This window comes from Rhynchophorus ferrugineus, unplaced genomic scaffold, assembly GCF_030347505.1.
Source record: "Rhynchophorus ferrugineus isolate W39M unplaced genomic scaffold, kcgeb_rfMv2 rfM1, whole genome shotgun sequence".
Classification (NCBI taxonomy): domain Eukaryota; kingdom Metazoa; phylum Arthropoda; class Insecta; order Coleoptera; family Curculionidae; genus Rhynchophorus; species Rhynchophorus ferrugineus.
This window is the reverse complement of record NW_027472580.1, coordinates 37,033,736-37,051,412: the sequence shown is the minus strand read 5'-3', so window position 1 is coordinate 37,051,412 and position 17,677 is coordinate 37,033,736. Positions and strand designations below refer to the sequence as shown.

At 33.0% G+C, this 17,677-nt stretch overlaps 1 protein-coding gene across 2 annotated transcripts in view; it reads right to left on the bottom strand.

Moving 5' to 3' along the window:
• Nucleotides 1–670: 670 nt before the first annotated feature.
• LOC143196624 (mannosyl-oligosaccharide 1,2-alpha-mannosidase IA) overlaps nucleotides 671–17,677 on the bottom strand; it is a 95,338-nt gene continuing 78,331 nt past the window's right edge. The window contains exons 1-10 of one of the 2 annotated variants that reach the window (XM_076404485.1): nucleotides 9,376–9,585; nucleotides 8,719–9,131; nucleotides 8,220–8,438; nucleotides 4,415–4,594; nucleotides 4,145–4,358; nucleotides 3,865–4,089; nucleotides 3,668–3,806; nucleotides 3,465–3,609; nucleotides 3,291–3,407; nucleotides 671–2,293 (exon numbers count right to left, since the gene is read on the bottom strand). In XM_076404485.1, coding sequence (XP_076260600.1) covers nucleotides 2,174–2,293; nucleotides 3,291–3,407; nucleotides 3,465–3,609; nucleotides 3,668–3,806; nucleotides 3,865–4,089; nucleotides 4,145–4,358; nucleotides 4,415–4,594; nucleotides 8,220–8,438; nucleotides 8,719–9,131; nucleotides 9,376–9,391 — 1,788 coding nt within the window. In that variant the 5' untranslated portion in view covers nucleotides 9,392–9,585 and the 3' untranslated portion in view covers nucleotides 671–2,173. Of the gene's footprint in view, nucleotides 2,294–3,290; nucleotides 3,408–3,464; nucleotides 3,610–3,667; nucleotides 3,807–3,864; nucleotides 4,090–4,144; nucleotides 4,359–4,414; nucleotides 4,595–8,219; nucleotides 8,439–8,718; nucleotides 9,132–9,375; nucleotides 9,586–17,677 lie in introns of those variants that run through there. The other variant, XM_076404477.1, reaches the window with a different exon arrangement.

Genomic DNA, 17,677 nt, shown 5'->3' with positions numbered 1-17,677 from the left:
TCATATTTTCAATAGGCTATTGTAGCTTCGATTGTTAACATCATTAACAATATTTCACACTCTGGTAATCGAACCCAACCGAAATTTCTTTCAGTTGCTAGAATACAATAATATGGAAGATAAAACAAGTATATCCAATATAGCGTTCATACTTCAATAGCATGATATAAATAATATTCCGTATAATTTATAAAAATTCGCTTTAAGCAATCAATAAAGATTGGTTGATGTCAAATAACTTTCTGTTAACCAAACCTGAAAAGTTCAATTTTGTCACGCTATAATATTGCTTGCTTCTTTGTCAATATTATGTCAATTTGTTCTCAAAACATATATAATCTCCATATTTTCTAAGATGGAAATTGCATACAAATCTCGTTTAGAAACTCAATTTAAAAATCAATCTCCAATTTCTCAAATTGGAAAATTTATCTATAATTAGTACAAAAATAGTATTTACTGACACAACGATAACAGCTAAAATTAATATGCCCAAACTCAGCTATGAACAAAAACAATTGATAAGACAGCAACAAGTTTCTTGAAAATTATCTAATAAAAAATGTGCGAAATTATTCCTTCACCCAATTTATTATAATGTGGAATTATCTTAAATGATTCTGTTAAGTAATATGTTTACACATAAAAGAGGTCAAATAATAAATAGGTCGACAAATAATTTAAATATATTTTAATCGAATTTTTACAATTTCACATAACTCTACATAAAGTATATAATAAAAAAAGTTACATAAATTAAACATTAGTTAATCGTTTATATATATAAAAAATACTCATAATAAAACTCAGTACCTGAACACCATAAACAGCTATGATCATTTCCAAAAGTTTTACACTTATATGCAGAATCGAAAACAATTCGACATGTTAGAGGAAATTGAAGTGTTAGTAGATGGAGACCTTTGGTATATCCTTTCTTAATATTAATGGAAAACTTTTGGCAATGAATTACAATAAAGTATATCCTAAATAGAACTCTATCATATTATATAATAATGTCCATTCAATCTCATTTACATAATATTTTACAATTTGCTAATAAAATTATCAATTTATTATATCTATTAGTTTAATTGTTAACAATACTATTTACACAGTAACTGGAGGATGTTCGTTCACATAAAGAACGTATATAATTTGACTTTGAAAATACATTCACAACAAAAATCCACATTTAGAACAGCTTACTGTGGTTCTCCAACGTGCGAATTAATTAAATACCATCAAGTTTAATTATGTACATCAGAGAGCCAACAGTTCGCTATTTGCCTCTTTGTCGGCCCAAATCCAAACAGGCAGGAACAAATATTTGTGCTAAACATTTGTTTACACTTTATGAATATGTACATTTGGAATAATGATTTGGCTGGAACAAGGAGGCACATTGACTCTTCACTTGATTTCACTCTATATTTAAAGCCCACTTACCAAACACGAACTTAAAATATTTACAATAACTGTTTTACTGATAACTGTAACAGTAAAAAGAGGAAAGATAAAGTGGTGAACCAATAAAAAATTAATAAAAAATGGAGTTTTAAAAATCGTGCATTTATTGGGGAGATTAGAGAGAAGATAAGAACGTGAGTATATGTAAGTTACTGTACAAATTGGTTTGTCCTTCACTCTAATCTCTTCCAGAATAAACTGGATCACAGATGTGCTAAAGGTAAAATAAAAAGAAATATATGTGATCTGAACAAACATGGTGAGACTGTCATGTCATTTTCATTCAATATCCTATTGGAAATCCTAATTGTTCAATAGCTACCATAATATATAAATGATAGATTGGATAAATTATATCAAAACTCCAGCATGAAACACTGCTTACTTTTATAATGTAAAACATCTGAATATGCATAACTCTGTTAACTCTACGCAAAACAATAACACGTCAGGGAAGAGCCTCTTTAAGTACTTTGGACGGCTGCAACACCGTCATCATTATAATGTCCAACAAAAACAGAAATAAAAATAACTTTGTATCACTGCGTCGTATTTGGGCTTGGCCATTTTGTTTTCACATAGTTAATAAATAAATATCTAATGTATATCAGTCGACATGGCCTCAAATTTGCTAAACTCTTCTATGACCCCAACTAACGACCATTAATGGTTACTTATCAACATTTTAGCTACAATGAAGTCGTTAAACTGATTCCCTGTAGAATGGATTTACGCCTTTGATTGGTAAAGGATGTGCTTCTGTATTGAACACCCACTGATCGAACGGAAACAGGTTATCATCTGAGAATAACAGGTACAAATACTGAAAAAAAGGAGAATCGTTAATTTACTAAATCGATAATATTTCATAAAAATATTAACAAAAAATATCAATAAATTACACGAAATTAAATTATTTTTCAGCTTTGCGGAAAGAGTGTGCTTGCATGACATTTTTGACATAAGTATGTGAGCTCATTTAGCAGTGAACCAAAATGATGGTTCCTCTTATTCTAAATTATATACACTCATAAGCTCACACATAAGTATCGGGCTATGGTGAAGATGGAATTGTATCCAGGATTATATCGAAAAAATAAAATCAGTGTGGCAATCCGAATATAATGTGACAATTATGAACAAATTCGATCCACCCGATGTGTACAAGGGATGCATATTTGACATTGATTCACATGTTTTAATTATCATCGTTTTGAACTTACTGAAGGAAGGCCGAAACATTTGATTGGATTAGGAAATTAATAATGGAACATGTTAAAAATACCTACATATTTATATTTACCCATTCCCAGGGTAAATATCTATCTATAAAACATAGTTATCTATATATTTTGTTATTTTTCCTTTAGAGAATGCCAGTGGATTTATATTCGTCTGTTAACTGTGTTAATCCTAATAGGTTTTACCTAATTCAGTAATTGTGGTTTATCTAAGTGCAGACCACATATTTGGATTATAAGGTTTATCATTTAAAATCTTTTTTAGATATTTTGAATGGAAACATGTTATTTTTGAAGTAAGTTACTAGAAAGATTACTCTTGAAAAATAATTTCACATAGTTTAGTGATTATTTGTCCATGTCTATTTTATCTATATATTAGTTTATCTACGTCCATCTAAATAAAGCGAAAACCATTGTAAAAATTCATCTTCATAATATTGAATGGGTTTGTTTTCCATACATATACCATTATAACCCTGTCCTTAAGAAAATAGAATTTTGTTTTACCGCTGGTGCATTTTAGTAGCAGTATTAGTTTCCAATATATTATTATATCAATATGGCGTTTAAACTTACTTTTAAGGTTTCAGCTAAAAAGAAACTCTGTTGTACATCATCTTGCTGAGGTTCCTCTGAATAAACGTTTTTAAGACCACTATAACCACCAGGAGCTCTACAGTACTTCTCTAAAGCCTAAAAATATATATTCGTTATTGAGGATTTTTCAGTTATATTAAAATATAAACCAACCTGTACTGCTTCCCAGCCCCAGTCTCTGTATTTCTCGTCTTTAGTTAATCTGTATAGATAGAAATAGGATTCAATGACTTCTGGACGTAAGATGTAATATTTCTCTGAGCTTTTCAGTGCTCTAGCTTCAGCACCTTCTGTAAATCTGAAAAAGAAAAAGTAGATTTGAAGAAAAGGAATAATTTATAATTGCGAGTATTCACCTGAATGATTCTGGGCCTAATTTGGTGTATGATCTATCGTAAGATTCGTGGCAAGTATGCGTAATTTGTTTAGCTACGTCCATGTAGCGAGCAGACATGTCGTTGTTTAGTGTTTTAGCGGCCAATGCTAATAATCCGCCTGTTAAGAAAGATTACATTTTATATTCAACAAAGATTGGTTGTCTGGTAATAATTACCCGAAAAGCAAGCAAGATGGTCCATTTTATGCTCTACTCTGTCAAATTTCAGTTCTGCGAAATAACTCAAGCCACTAGGTGAGGTCTGTAACATGTGTTTCATTACGGCTGCCATAGCGTCGTCAAACATTTGCCTAGCTTCAGTGTCCTCTTTCGAACTCTGTAACCATGCTTTCAGGAGGTACTCATAGAAGCTGTCACCAAGGGCTCCCATAGACATGTGATCTGAAATAACAATAACACTGAACATCTGTTGAAAAACAGAGTGGTATTAACTTACGTTGTCCCCATTTACCACTCCTTGGATTTAAATAATTGGGATAGAGCCCATTGGGCTTGTCAATTTGACTCAGAACCTGCCTGACTTTGTCCACTTTGTTCCTGTAGATAGTGTTACCAGTAACATCGCTAAGGTAGGCCATTTCTAAATGTAAAGTACCGAATTCTGACAAAATACTGGAACTGCCACTTGCCCATCCGTAATTTTTGCTCGACTAAAAAAATAAGAGGTTATATGATCAACTGACACCGAGGGAAATTTTCGACTTACCCCAGTTTTAAAGTTCACCAAAGCATTGGGTATACCGGTGGGGGTGTTAAAAGCAGGAAGAAGTTTATCAGCGATCTGCTGGGCCTTGTCCCTGAATATAGTGTCTCCAGTGAGAGCATAACAGGTTAGTAAACCTCCCACAAATCGAATGTTGACTTCAAATACGGACACATCAGATAACTGAAACATAAAAGTAGAAATTAATACGACAAACAAAACAAAGATTTTTAAAAATTTTATATTACCATTATTGTCAGAAAAATAATATATAATTAGTAATCTAATAACTCATTTAAATATTACTGAAACAGTACACTAAACAATTATTATAACATGTAAATATTAAAATTGCTGTAAATGAATGCTACTATAATATGATTTTCTGCAGTAAAAGTGCACTTTTTACCGTTTAATGTCAACATAAGCCTTGTTAATTTTTTAAAAATGTTTATAATTTGATTGTTAATTTTTTAAAAATGTTTATAATTTGATGTTTTAACGAACAAATTTCGATATACTGAATTTGGGATATTTTATAGCTTCAGCTAATTGCTGACAGAATCAGAATAACCTATTGGCAGTACCATAGTGGAATATTGTTTCTCAATATCATCAATTTATTTGCCAATAATCAAAGTACTGTACCCATTTGTGATATTGTTAATCTTGATTGATGTCTTAAGTTTAGAGATGTTTAATTGTAAGAATTTTTTTAGATAATTACATCTTACATTAGTTTCGCTTAGTATAATCTTAATTTACAAATTAATTTAACAGGTCAATTTGAAAAGTCCCCGCCCTACCATAGTAAAACACATTTTTTTTGACAAAATTAGTTTTTTTATTCAACATAATTCCCTTCAAGGGTGATACACTGATTATAGCGACCCTCCAACTTTTCGATACCATTTTTATAGTAGGATCTGTCCTTTGCTTCAAAACAGGCCTCAGTTTCGGCGATCATCTCGTCATTCGAGCTTTTCTTCAGCAACGAGCATTTTTTTGAGATCTGAGAACAGGAGGTCTCTGGGGGCCAGATCTGGAGAATACGGTGGATGGATAGATTTTTGCAGGAAGCAATTCGAAGGCCAATTCATGGATTTTTGCCATCGTTTTCACTGACTTATAACATGGTGCATTGTCTTGGTGAAGCAGTACTTTCTTTTTCTTCAAGTGCGGCCTTTTTCGGCGATTTCGTCCTTCAGACGGTTTAATAACGCTATGTAATAGTCACTGTTGATGGTCCTTCCTTTTTCAAGGTAGTCAATGAAAATTATTTTATGCGCATCCGAAAATACAGACGCCAGAACCTGGCCAGCCAACTGTTGCATTTTCCCACGCTTTGGAGCGGGTTCATCGTGTGCACTCCACTCGGATGACTGTCGATTGAACTTCGGAGTGAAATGATATCTTTAGAGTGTCTATTTTCTAGTCTAATCAATTTTATTCAATTTCAATTTACGGTCATTCAAAATCATTTTGTGGAATTTTTTAAATGTTTTCGTCGGTAACAACCTCTTTTGGGCGTCCACTGCGTTAACGTCTTCGGTGCTCATTTCACCACGTCTAAACTTAGCATACCACAATCGTTGATGGTTGATTTTCCTGGGACAATGTCCGGAAACTAGGCATCAAGCCAAGCCTTTGCTTCAACTGTATTTTTTCCCTTCAAAAAGCAAAATTTTATCAACACGCGAAATTCCTTTTTATCAATTTTTTTCACAAAAACAAAAGTTGCGTAATGCTATAATTCACAAACTGATGACCCGACAGCTGTCAAATTTATACACGCATCTTCTGAGGGTTGGGGGCTATCTAAAAAACATATGTATTCAATTCTGGTGGCGCCATCTATGTGTCAGACCGGGGACTTTCCAATTGACCTGTTTTACACTGTTAGTATTACTACTGTTCTGTTGTAGTTGCATTAATACACAAGCAAGGCTAGTGCGAGATTAATACATCACTATGTATTTCCCAAAAATTGTAAAAACTGAGGATATTTTTTCTAATCCTATATTTTTACTAATTTTTAGATATTTTACATATTTTTCCTATACATATGCTGAAAGTTATTAGATGACTTTAGGTTGAATAAATTGTAGTATTTCCAGATATTAAGACACTGGTGGAAATTTAAAATATAATTATTTCAAATAATTGGAAAAAATTATTTGCAGAAAAATGCTGTCTATCTCTATTATATTATGTAAAATCTTACTGAAAAAAAGCGAGCAACATTTATTAAAGCAAACCGGTACCAAATCATATTTGCCAAATAAAATATAAACAGGTTATAACGCCCTAAAGCCCGCCCGTATCTCGATAAATGTAGTTAGAGAAAGAAATGAACAACTTCCGCAAACCTTCGCTTTGAATATTTGAAAAGCGACGTCTCGATAAAAGTGACAAAAAAAAAACAAGCAAATCCGGGAAAAAATTGCAATTTCACCACGCTTTTCCAACGACAGAGTAAACAGACAATAAACGGAAATACGAAAATATAACCGAAGATATACAAAATACAAAACACTAGTTACCAGAAAAGTTTTAAGTTAAATCGATCAAAATAAACATATTTTATATTTTAGAATTATGAAACAAATTATATCAAGTGTGCTGAATCATGTGGGTTTCGATTAATTTTTTTTTTTTTAATTTAAAACTCCTGCCTACTCTGATTTCTATTTTAATAAATCACACTCGAATACCCCCTACACATTTCAGGATATAATTTCATTATTCATATGATAAAGCTCAATGCTGTTTTTATTTAATGGGGTTTCATTTTGGTCTCGGGACATTCAACATTTGAGTGATACGCAGGTAATATGGATGGACGTGTGTAGCGATTCACAGGTCGAACGAAAACGAGTAAACATGTCGGTCGCATCTATTTATACTCGCAATGCGGGGTTTCATCAACGTCAATTTATTTAAGGATATATTTTCCTTGTTTCCTCTTTTCCTGGATAAATTCGTTTCGCACAACTCCCAATTTCATCCCCATATAAAATTTATTTAAGTCGCCTTGTTTGACCATTACTCTTCCGTGGGAAAAACAAAAGCCGCAACCGAGCACTGACATCCCTGACATTCCTACGGGAGGGAGCGAGAGAGAACGACGATGAACGAGGGGAACGATTCTTTTCCATTATCTCTTCCTGATTGATTACGACCAAGGTTAAATATCGAATATATGTGGGTTTTACTTTTGATTAGACATTTTCTTGTTTTTAAATAGAATTATCGGAAGAGGCAACATTTGATTTCTATCGGTAAAATTAAAATGAATAAAAGCAATGGCACAAAGTAATATGACTAGGAAATAGCATTACCGTTTTTAATTTGATAGTTTCCATAGGATGTTATGATAGTTTCCATAGGATGTTATGAAAATATTTGCTAAAATAAGGAAAGAGGATAATGATATCAGATAAAAAATTGCGTATAAATACGTAGGAACTATTTGCAGTATACTGATAGTTATATCAACTACAAAGCATTGTCACCGGAACGTTATAACTACAATATTTAACATAAACATTTAGGTATAAATACTACGACTAAAGTACAAGAATTAAAAAGTGATCAATTAAAATTATGTTGTATTTAATTAATAATAATATCAGAAATCCCAATTCATAGACAGTGTTTAGTGTTTTAGTAAAACTTGACCAGCTTGAGTGATATTTTCGAATGTGAATGTGAACTGTTGAAACATTTACATTTTCTTTGATTGCTTTAATTTAAATACAAAAAATGTTATTATGTATTATTTAATCTCTAAAAAATTAATACGTACCACATTGTCTACGTCTAATTCCTTGGCAACCCACTCCCTGCCTTGGTTAAATTCATCCATCATTCCCATGATATACAGGGTGTCTAGGCCATCGAGAATGGAAGCGCCCAAGGGTTGGGTACCGAAGACGCTGTGACTGTGTCCTCTTTTGGAGACTGGTTTTAGTTCGTTTTTACCCCAAGCATAACGGACATAGTTCTCCCAAGCGTGTTTCATCATCTGAAATATCGACATATTAAATAATTCTTAAGCCATAAATAACTGGAGGTAATGAAATGCTGTGAATAAGTTTGTTAGAGTTGGTGGGTAAATTTTACTTTGTGGTAAAAGTGAGTTTCTTTCTTATTACCAGTAGAATTTCTGGTTGATACACTTATAGAATTCAGTACAACAAGATAGTAAACATAAGCCGACAAAAACATCGGTTCCGACTGACTTACGAACGCAATAAACACAAAACAGAATCAAATCGTCGGAATGTTTCCGTCTCAACATTTACCTCTTTGACTTTCAGTTTTCTCAGCGCGTTGTCTTTCACCGATTCCAAATCAGGCGTGTCATTTAAATCCTGCCATTCCTCTACCGATTTAACCACAAACTGCCCTTCGTTCGTGTCATCGCCACTGACACTGGATGTGCTACGCTCATCATCCAAATTGGGAACGTTCGCCGGTTCGCTTTCCGAAATATTGAGACTCGTCTGGAGCACTATGGTGGTGTCGGTGTCGATGAAAGCGGTGGCATTTCGCGAAGCGTTAATCAGCTTGTTAAGGAAGGGCGAGTCCGTGACTAAGGTTTTACCGTTGGACGGTAGAATCGTGACGGGTTGATAGGGCTCCGAAGCTCGTTGACGCCGAGACAGATAGACAGCAGTAAAAGCCATCACCATGACAGTTCCAGCCAAACCACCTCCTAGTTAGGAAAGGAGTTACATTCAATCAGCGTATCTCAATAGTGCATGGATACAGTAGTAAAATATCAGAAAAAAAGGACCGAGAATCTAATGTAATTGATATCGGAATAAATTAAATTAAAAAAATAATTGAAATTTGAAACTAAGGAGTGATATTACAGGTTGCTATGTTTAAATTTGACTTAAAAGTCTTTAGATATTTTACTACGCTAATGTCACAGCCACATCTCGAGTATTCCTTACCTACACCACGGTTCATAGCGAAACAATGATAGTATCAACCACTAAACAATCGAAAACAATCACCGTAATTCGAAACCGACCAACCGCTCTGTTGCTCTACGAAACGTAGCGATCCTGCCGCCTGCCCGCTCAGTTAGCGACTGGACGGACGTACGGCCAAGACGAGCGACGACAAAACCGTATTCAAAAGAAGATCGGACGACAATGAGCGGCCCGCGAAAAAGAGAAATAAAGAAAACACCACACACATGGATGCTGCCGGGTAGTCATCATCGTCCACGCTCCAGCTTTATCAGGCGGAGGGGAGTTTTACGATCGCACCCGTTAATGGGGTCATTTTCGTGACAAACGTCCTCGCAAATCGTTATATACCAAAGCGCACACAGAGAAAAAAGAGGAAAGATTGTGCAAATATGTTACGATTCCCTGGAGAAATATGGTTAGCAGATTAATTCTACAATGGTTCACATCATTATTCATTTATATTTGGTATAATTAAATATATTATTATTTAATTAATTATGTAATTACGTAAATAATTATACTAATATATATATATATATATATATATATATATATATATATATATATATATATATATATATCACACTTCATATACACTTCACACCGTTTGATTAATTTTAACAAACCTACTTTTAAACTGCTTAGATAATATCGACAGTTTTTTTGGGTCTATATATCAATACTTTTTCTTAAAAAATCTATTTTAATTGAAAATTTACTATTTAATTATATATATATATATATATATATATATATATATATATATATATATATATATATATATATATATATATATTTATAAGTTTAAAATAATAAAATAATTTAAAATTATAAATTTAAAATATAAGTTTAAAAGTAGGTTTGTTAAAATTAATCAAACGGTGTGAAGTGTTAAGTTTAAGTTAAAAGTATGTGAGAAATATCTTTAATTTCTTTTTTCGGCATTCCTATCTCAAATATAGATACAAAAGTTGGTATATGCAAACTAAAACATAAAGTTTCCAAAACGATGTGGCAGTTCGACGGACGAATGTTTTGAATGATAAAATAATTCAATGCTACTAAGTTGTTCGATTTTTACTTTTCTTCATATTTCACATGTGTTATTTGAACCTTTTATTCACTTTCAAAAACAAATCCATTCCTAAAATATGTGATGTTGTGAATTCATGATATACATAAAAATTGCTGTAATCTTGTGAACACTCTCGTACTGTTTTTGAAGCTTTGTGTCTACACTAAACCAAACTCTTTATATTGCTGAATAGCGTGATTAATTATACATTAAGTTTCCAATAGACCACTGTAAAAACGATAAATATTATGTTATTTTAAAAATAGTTCAATAATGTGTTAATGTAGTGTTTCATGCTTATACATTTCATTATACACTAATGAAATACTTCTGGAATGAGCACGACTGTTACTAGTTAAACTAGCTCTACTTCGTTTGAGTCATTTAGCAGATAAGGGAATTCCACCAAGAAGTTCTGGGTTAATTAAGTATTAGAAAGCTTCGACGAATTCACTGATAACCGACTAATAATGTTGAGTGCCCTTGGAGGCAAAAAATCTGATTGATATTTTCTTATATTGGAAGTAACGCAATTCGAGATTTAAATAATAAACGCATTATTAAAAGAAATTAATACGTATAAATATATTTATAACAAACAAATATTTTAACAGCGATAATTATTTTTAGTTATAATAAAAATAATCTGCTACAGTATGCCTTAATTGGAGAATATTGTATTTCGATTAACGCAATGTTTTCATTATTGACTGGTTACGTTATCGATCGTCTGCTATAGTTTCTTGGAAGATTAAACACGTATTATAAACAAGTATTTAAGATCAGATCGAGATAAGTTATCCGAATTAATGAACAGAGTATCAATTCATTTTCTGATTGTTTAATTTTATGTGCTGTTATATGTTAAATATTTTTATTATTCTTGATATCTTTAACAGTTACCCTTGGATATTAAGACAATTAAAAAAAATACAGAACAGGAAATGTATATCATCAAAAATGTTAAAATTGGTACTATACCAAGCCTGAAATAAAATGCAAGAACAACCTTAGAAAGTCTTCAAACACAGTCGTCAAAAAAAAATATTGACTACAAAAAATGTAATGTTGATGAACGCGTGTGAAAAAATTGGCTATATATTTCATATTAAACAACTATCTAGCGTTTGATTTCAATAAAGTAGTCGCAGGAAGAGAACTAACTAGCTAGACATGAGTAGGTCAACAAATTACTCGCACGCTTCTGGAACGAATTAAAAAATACATGGATTGAAAATCATAGAAAGCAATGGGAAACAGGATGGTTGCAACCGATCGCCAACTGTGGCGATATTTGCTGACGGCTATCGATTACCCTTGACAATGATGAGATATAACTTGGTACTTGTCCTTCGAACTGGTTTTGAACCAAAGGAATTAATGAAAACATATGTGTGTTTCTGATAAGAGTGATTATTTACACCGGTGGATCATTTTGGTCTCGGATTTAGTTGGTATGAACATATTTGTTTAGGACAATAGCAACAATCATTAATGCAGGTCGGGTTGATCGGCAGTTGTGAAGGCGACCGGACGGTCCACCTCTGCTGCGATTGTCGCGGGTTCGAATCCTGCTAGGGCATGGTCGTAAATTTATGTGTGCGATTGTTAAATAATTGTAATTGTCCTAGACAAGAGTGCAAAATCCGAGAAGAAAAATGATCCCAGTCACGGGGCCAGTAACCAGGCTGGGTAAGACCGGATGTCTTCTGGGATGATTTCTAAGTTGGTAACTCGCTAGTCGGTAGGCTTAATGCCGAGAACCGTGGTTCGAAGCACACGTTAAACTGTAGGTCCAGTCCAGATAAACCCATAGTCGGTAAAACGAGACTTTAAAATATATGAAAAGAAACAATCATTAATACAAAAAATTATATTAATAATTATTAGAGGAAATATTGCCCGATGGCTCAATAAAATAAAAATAATTCTGAGTCTAGTTATTGAAAAAACTTATTATCCTGATTCTAAAGCATATTAGTGTATTCTAAATTCATTCGTTCAACTTCAAGATTAAGGTGAACAAAAATGTGAGATTTACATTTAGTTTTCATACTTAACACATTCGCGGTTTTTTTTATAAACATTAAACAAGAAACTAAAAATTAACCATTTCAAAATGATAATTTAAAATCATTTCGTTAAAGCTTGCGATGGCCTTGCAAAAACTCTATGCCTATCACTGTCTACTGCGTGAATGGGGAGCACGTGGTCCGTCGAAGATCTATCGCCCCTTAATTTCGATTCGATTTAAATTTTTAGGACGCGGATGGCGGGCCGTACGTCAAAAATCGCGATCGAGTGGAACATCAGAGGCGGCTTTGCTGGCGCGCTTGCAGCTCTGTTTGTTGAACTCCCGAGGAGGTGATCGAAAAAGAAAACCGCAACGACGGGCCGGTTCTAAATATAATGGGGTTCATATCTCGTTCGGAATGAAAAAAATACGTCGATCGTTATTTATAGACGATCGAGGAGGTGGTATCTTTTTTGATTAAATGCGACACTGACATATAACTGGTCATAAAAAATAAACATATTTCGACTTAAAAAGTCCTCGACCCAACTGATCAAAACATCTTCGTTGGGTAAATATTTATATAGTGCCAGTACTAGTCACCGCCCTGTGGTCGAAATTCGTTGAAAATGGTTGATCATGTTTCTCATAACAAAGTAAAGTGAATAAGTTAAAAATCATATGTTACTAAAACTTGTTTTTACAGTATTTTCAATAAAAGTATGTATGTATTTATGTAGAAATGTATATGACGTATAACAATAATTAAAATAATAATTGTCTGTATATTAAAATAACTATCATGTAATCAAATCTAATTTCCATTAAGTTTCAATAATCAACAGTATTTATAAGTTTAAATTACTACACCACTGAACTTATAACAAAGTATAAGTAAGATTATTTTCAGAACTGTAACAACTTCAGAGCATCAAATATGAATACACAGAATATATGAATAAAATTATTTTGACATTGCTTTGGCTCTAGCATGTCTATTAAAGCAATAAGAAAATTAATTTTTTACAATTTAAAACCACAGTATTTACATTCATGAAATTAACTATTGATTTTTCAAAACTTAGGTCTATCGGCTTCGTTGGCGCAGGGGTAAAAGAGACAGGATGGCCCTCCTAGCTGTTGCGAGAGTCGCGAGTTCGAATCCTACCGGGGCACAGTTCTAGATTTATGATGTGATTGTTTATAGCCGTAATGGTGCAAAATTGGACAAGGAAAATGAACCCAATAAGAGTGATTATTTACACCGGTGGATCATTTTGATTTCGGATTTAGTTGGTATGAACATATCTGTTTAGGACAATAGCAACAATCATTAATGCTGGCTTGGTTGGCGCAGTTGTAAAGGCGACAGGACGGTCAACCTACTGTTGCGATAGTCGCGGGTTCGAATGGAATATATTATAAGCTTTTTTAAACGACCATTAGCCACTTTTACTTGGTAAATTTTGTTCCTAGCTTACATTATTAATATGATTGTGAATTAGTGCCTTCTTATATCCTTTTGAATAGTCTCTTTTTATTTACTTTTGTAGCGACCTTGAGACATGTCCAATTTTACATAGTGGAATAACGGGCTACAAAATACCCAGAAATTTAATCCCAGATGTAACACGGGCATATCAATCTACCCTAAACTTTTATTGCTTTTCCATAGATGAAGAATAATCCTCAAAAATATTACCGCGCTGAGCCCCAAAATTCTAATAAAAATCGCTAAATATCTAAGTTAAATAACTGAGCCTTTATTAAAACGGGAACATAAACAGTTAAAGCCGAGCTAAACCTTTGATTTAATGAAAGTTGGTATTTGAAACCACCGATTTCAGATACACAGCAAGCAATTTTAGTGATAGAACAATAGCCAGGTGGTCGTAATCTCCATATTTAGTAAATTTGGTCACATGGTATAATTATTATATATCAATATGCATTCTGCTTTCAAATGTACTGATGAATATGTATATAAAACCTTTCTAAAAACTCGACTTTCGATAAAACAGATATAAATAGTTAAAATATTGCATTTAAATTAACTAACCACGAACTTAATAGATAGTTATATTATGGTAGATAGGTTGATTATTTACGAATACAATTTTTGGTGTTGGTCTCGATATTATGTCCCTTATACTGCTTTGTTATAGTTATATTAAAAGAGATTTGGACCAACTGTAGTTTGCAACATAATATAAATCTAAAAAGAGTATGTAAAAGTCTCTAGCAATGTAAAAGAAAATCACTCAACAGAAACATACAAAAAAATACATAATCAATAATTAAGAAAGCATAAAATGAGCGAAAAAATAAGATATATTCTTGAATAACTGGTAGCAGTCATTACGAAGGTATTGTGTCATTCGTGAACCTCTCCCACTGTTAAATATTTTCTTGGAAGAGGTTAATTATTTAGAAATTCAAGATCATTAAAAAATGCATTTAAAATGTCATTCTGTCGTATTAACCGACTAAACAATCATTTCAATCAGTTCTGTGGTACTTCTAAACTGTTTATAATGACCTTGATATTACTTTAGGTCCGCCTTCAAATTTTTGGTAGCGCAGCAGCAGCAACACTAGATCTAAAAATATCCGTGGGAGGGACCGAGAAAGAACGCGAAAACGGAAAGGAGAGAAAAAGGAAGCGTCACATCTGTGATAGACAATTTGTGCGGACGCAGGTATAGAGCCGCAAGAAATTTTCCCATGGAATAATACCGACGGCCACGACGTCCGACGAGTTCAATAACATTTTTACAATCGCCGATCGTGGATCTGCCGTTTCCTGCAAAATCGTTTCGAAATGATTGCGCAGGATTTCGTTTTTCGAACTCCTAAGCGGAAGTATATTCGTTTTATATTTGGATTATTTCTCGTCGAGGCAGACAGCGACGTTAATTGTCCAATGCATCGGGCCACCTACGTTAATTGACGTCACATATCGGACTGTAGGATTTATATACTCTAACACGTTGATCGATTTTGAGATTCATATTTATCGCCAGAAATATAAATAATGATTTAAAATATAAAATCTGCGAATAAGTTCTCGAAACCGTATGTGTACCTCACGACGGTACATTGGACAAGAAAAAAAAATAGAGGAAAAGTAGAGAAAGGAGAAGAAAATGTTAGGTGCATGATTTAGGGATGTTGGCCGAGCCACCATGAAAAAATCGATGTTTCAATATATCGAAAGTAATATTTTTAATAAAACTATAAAGTGAAGTGCCAATTTTAATTTTAAAATTTATTGTAGATCATATGTTTATATTTTATTATGTACATTATATTTTTGAAAAAAATCGATATATCGATATTTTTCCGGCATCCCTAGTATGATTTAAATTTAGGAGATCTTTTCTCAAGCTTAAAATTAAATTCATAAGTTATATTTGAAGTCGGTACGAGCAACAAATTAGATTTGTTTTGTTCGTAACTTAATTTTGAGTACATGATACAAAATTATATTTATTACTTTTGTATTGTTTGGGCTTGGCATCGACTTCAAACTGATCAGCTGGTAGTAGTTAAAATAATATTGTAAATATATAAATAGGTTTAGATAGGTATTAAGCTAAATTGTGCGTATACAGTAGAATATAAATTACGTGTAGTAGATAGGTTAAATAAGGTTCATGTTTATTTTGTATTGTTATTACAACGATTATTATGTATACATTTTATTTTAAAACTTTTTTTTGTGTTAAAAATCTAAGTTTGATTATTTTTTACTTTTCAGTTCCTTATTTCTTCTTTGAAGTCAGCTCAATGTTTTAAAATATGTTTTTCTCTCTTTTTAGTGTTAGATATTTACTCATTAAATAACGCAATTATTATTAAGTATTACAACGGGTAGGTCGAGAAAAGATGCAGCCCGTAAGAGGGAAAATAGGAATAAAGAAACAATGATCGAAAATAAGAAAAGATATTTTTTTAAAAATATATTTTAAAGTCTCCTTTTACCAACTATGAGTTTATTTGGACTGGGCCTAAAGTTTAACGTGGGCTCCGAACCACGATCCTCAGCATTAAGCCTACCGACTGGCGAGTGACCAACTTTAGAAATCATCCCAGAAGACATCCGGTCTTACCCAGCCTGGTTACTGGCGTGACTGGGATCATTTTCCTTGTCGGATTATACACTCTTGCCTAGAACATTCATAAATTTTAAACAGTCACAAACATAAATTTACGACCATGCCCCAGCAGGATTCGAACCCGCGGCTATCGCAACAGTAGGGGGACCGTCTCATCGCCTTTACCACTGCGCTACCAAGCCGGCTGAAAAATAATTTGACAAATGTTCTAACCAAATCAGAACAACAACAAAAAGTAGTTATTCCCGCCGGGAACCGAGCTGCGCGTGTGAGTTGAATGCTCTAACCACTACACCATAGAGGCTGTTGCCTGCAGTGTTTCCACGGCTAAACGACCTTACCCTAACGACCCTTACTAAAAATCCTCAAAAACCTCTGAAGGGTTTAGCCGTTCAATACCTGCTTGTATGGTCAGCTTACCTAAATAACTTCAAAGTATACAATTAGTTGTCCCCATAATACTTAACGAAATATCTTCTAACTCCTAACCGTTGAGGAGCTGTGTCTTCCGTCACATCAGCTCAGCAATGATATTATACACAAATATCTTATTATTTTAGATAAAAAAATATGTGAAAACATTGTACGTGCCTTTGATATTTGAGGGTTTCCTTCGATTTCGCTGGATTCCAACAGAACCTGACTTGGTTCCAATGGGACCACCTCGGAAGTGCACTCTTTCGAATAAACAAAGAAAAATTTTGAAATTCGATTCACAATTGACGGAGAAATAGGTGAACATACATAAAAAATATTTAGTCGAACATAGAACTTCCTCCTTTTTTGAAGTCGGTTAAAAATGCTGGAAATATTTGTGTTAATATACATTCTACCAGTATTTTTAACTAAATGCATTTTTAGTTAAAAAGTGATCAGAATACAAGAAAATACCTAATAGAAAATAAAGGACAATATTTTCAAGATTAAGTTAATTATATATGAAATATATTTGCGGAAAAAAACAATAATTAAGTCATACTCACACACCTAATATAGAGTTTAAAAAAATGAAGGTATTTAGTATACAATACAATTTCCTTTCCATTCTTTTTTTGAAAAACCTCCACAGAA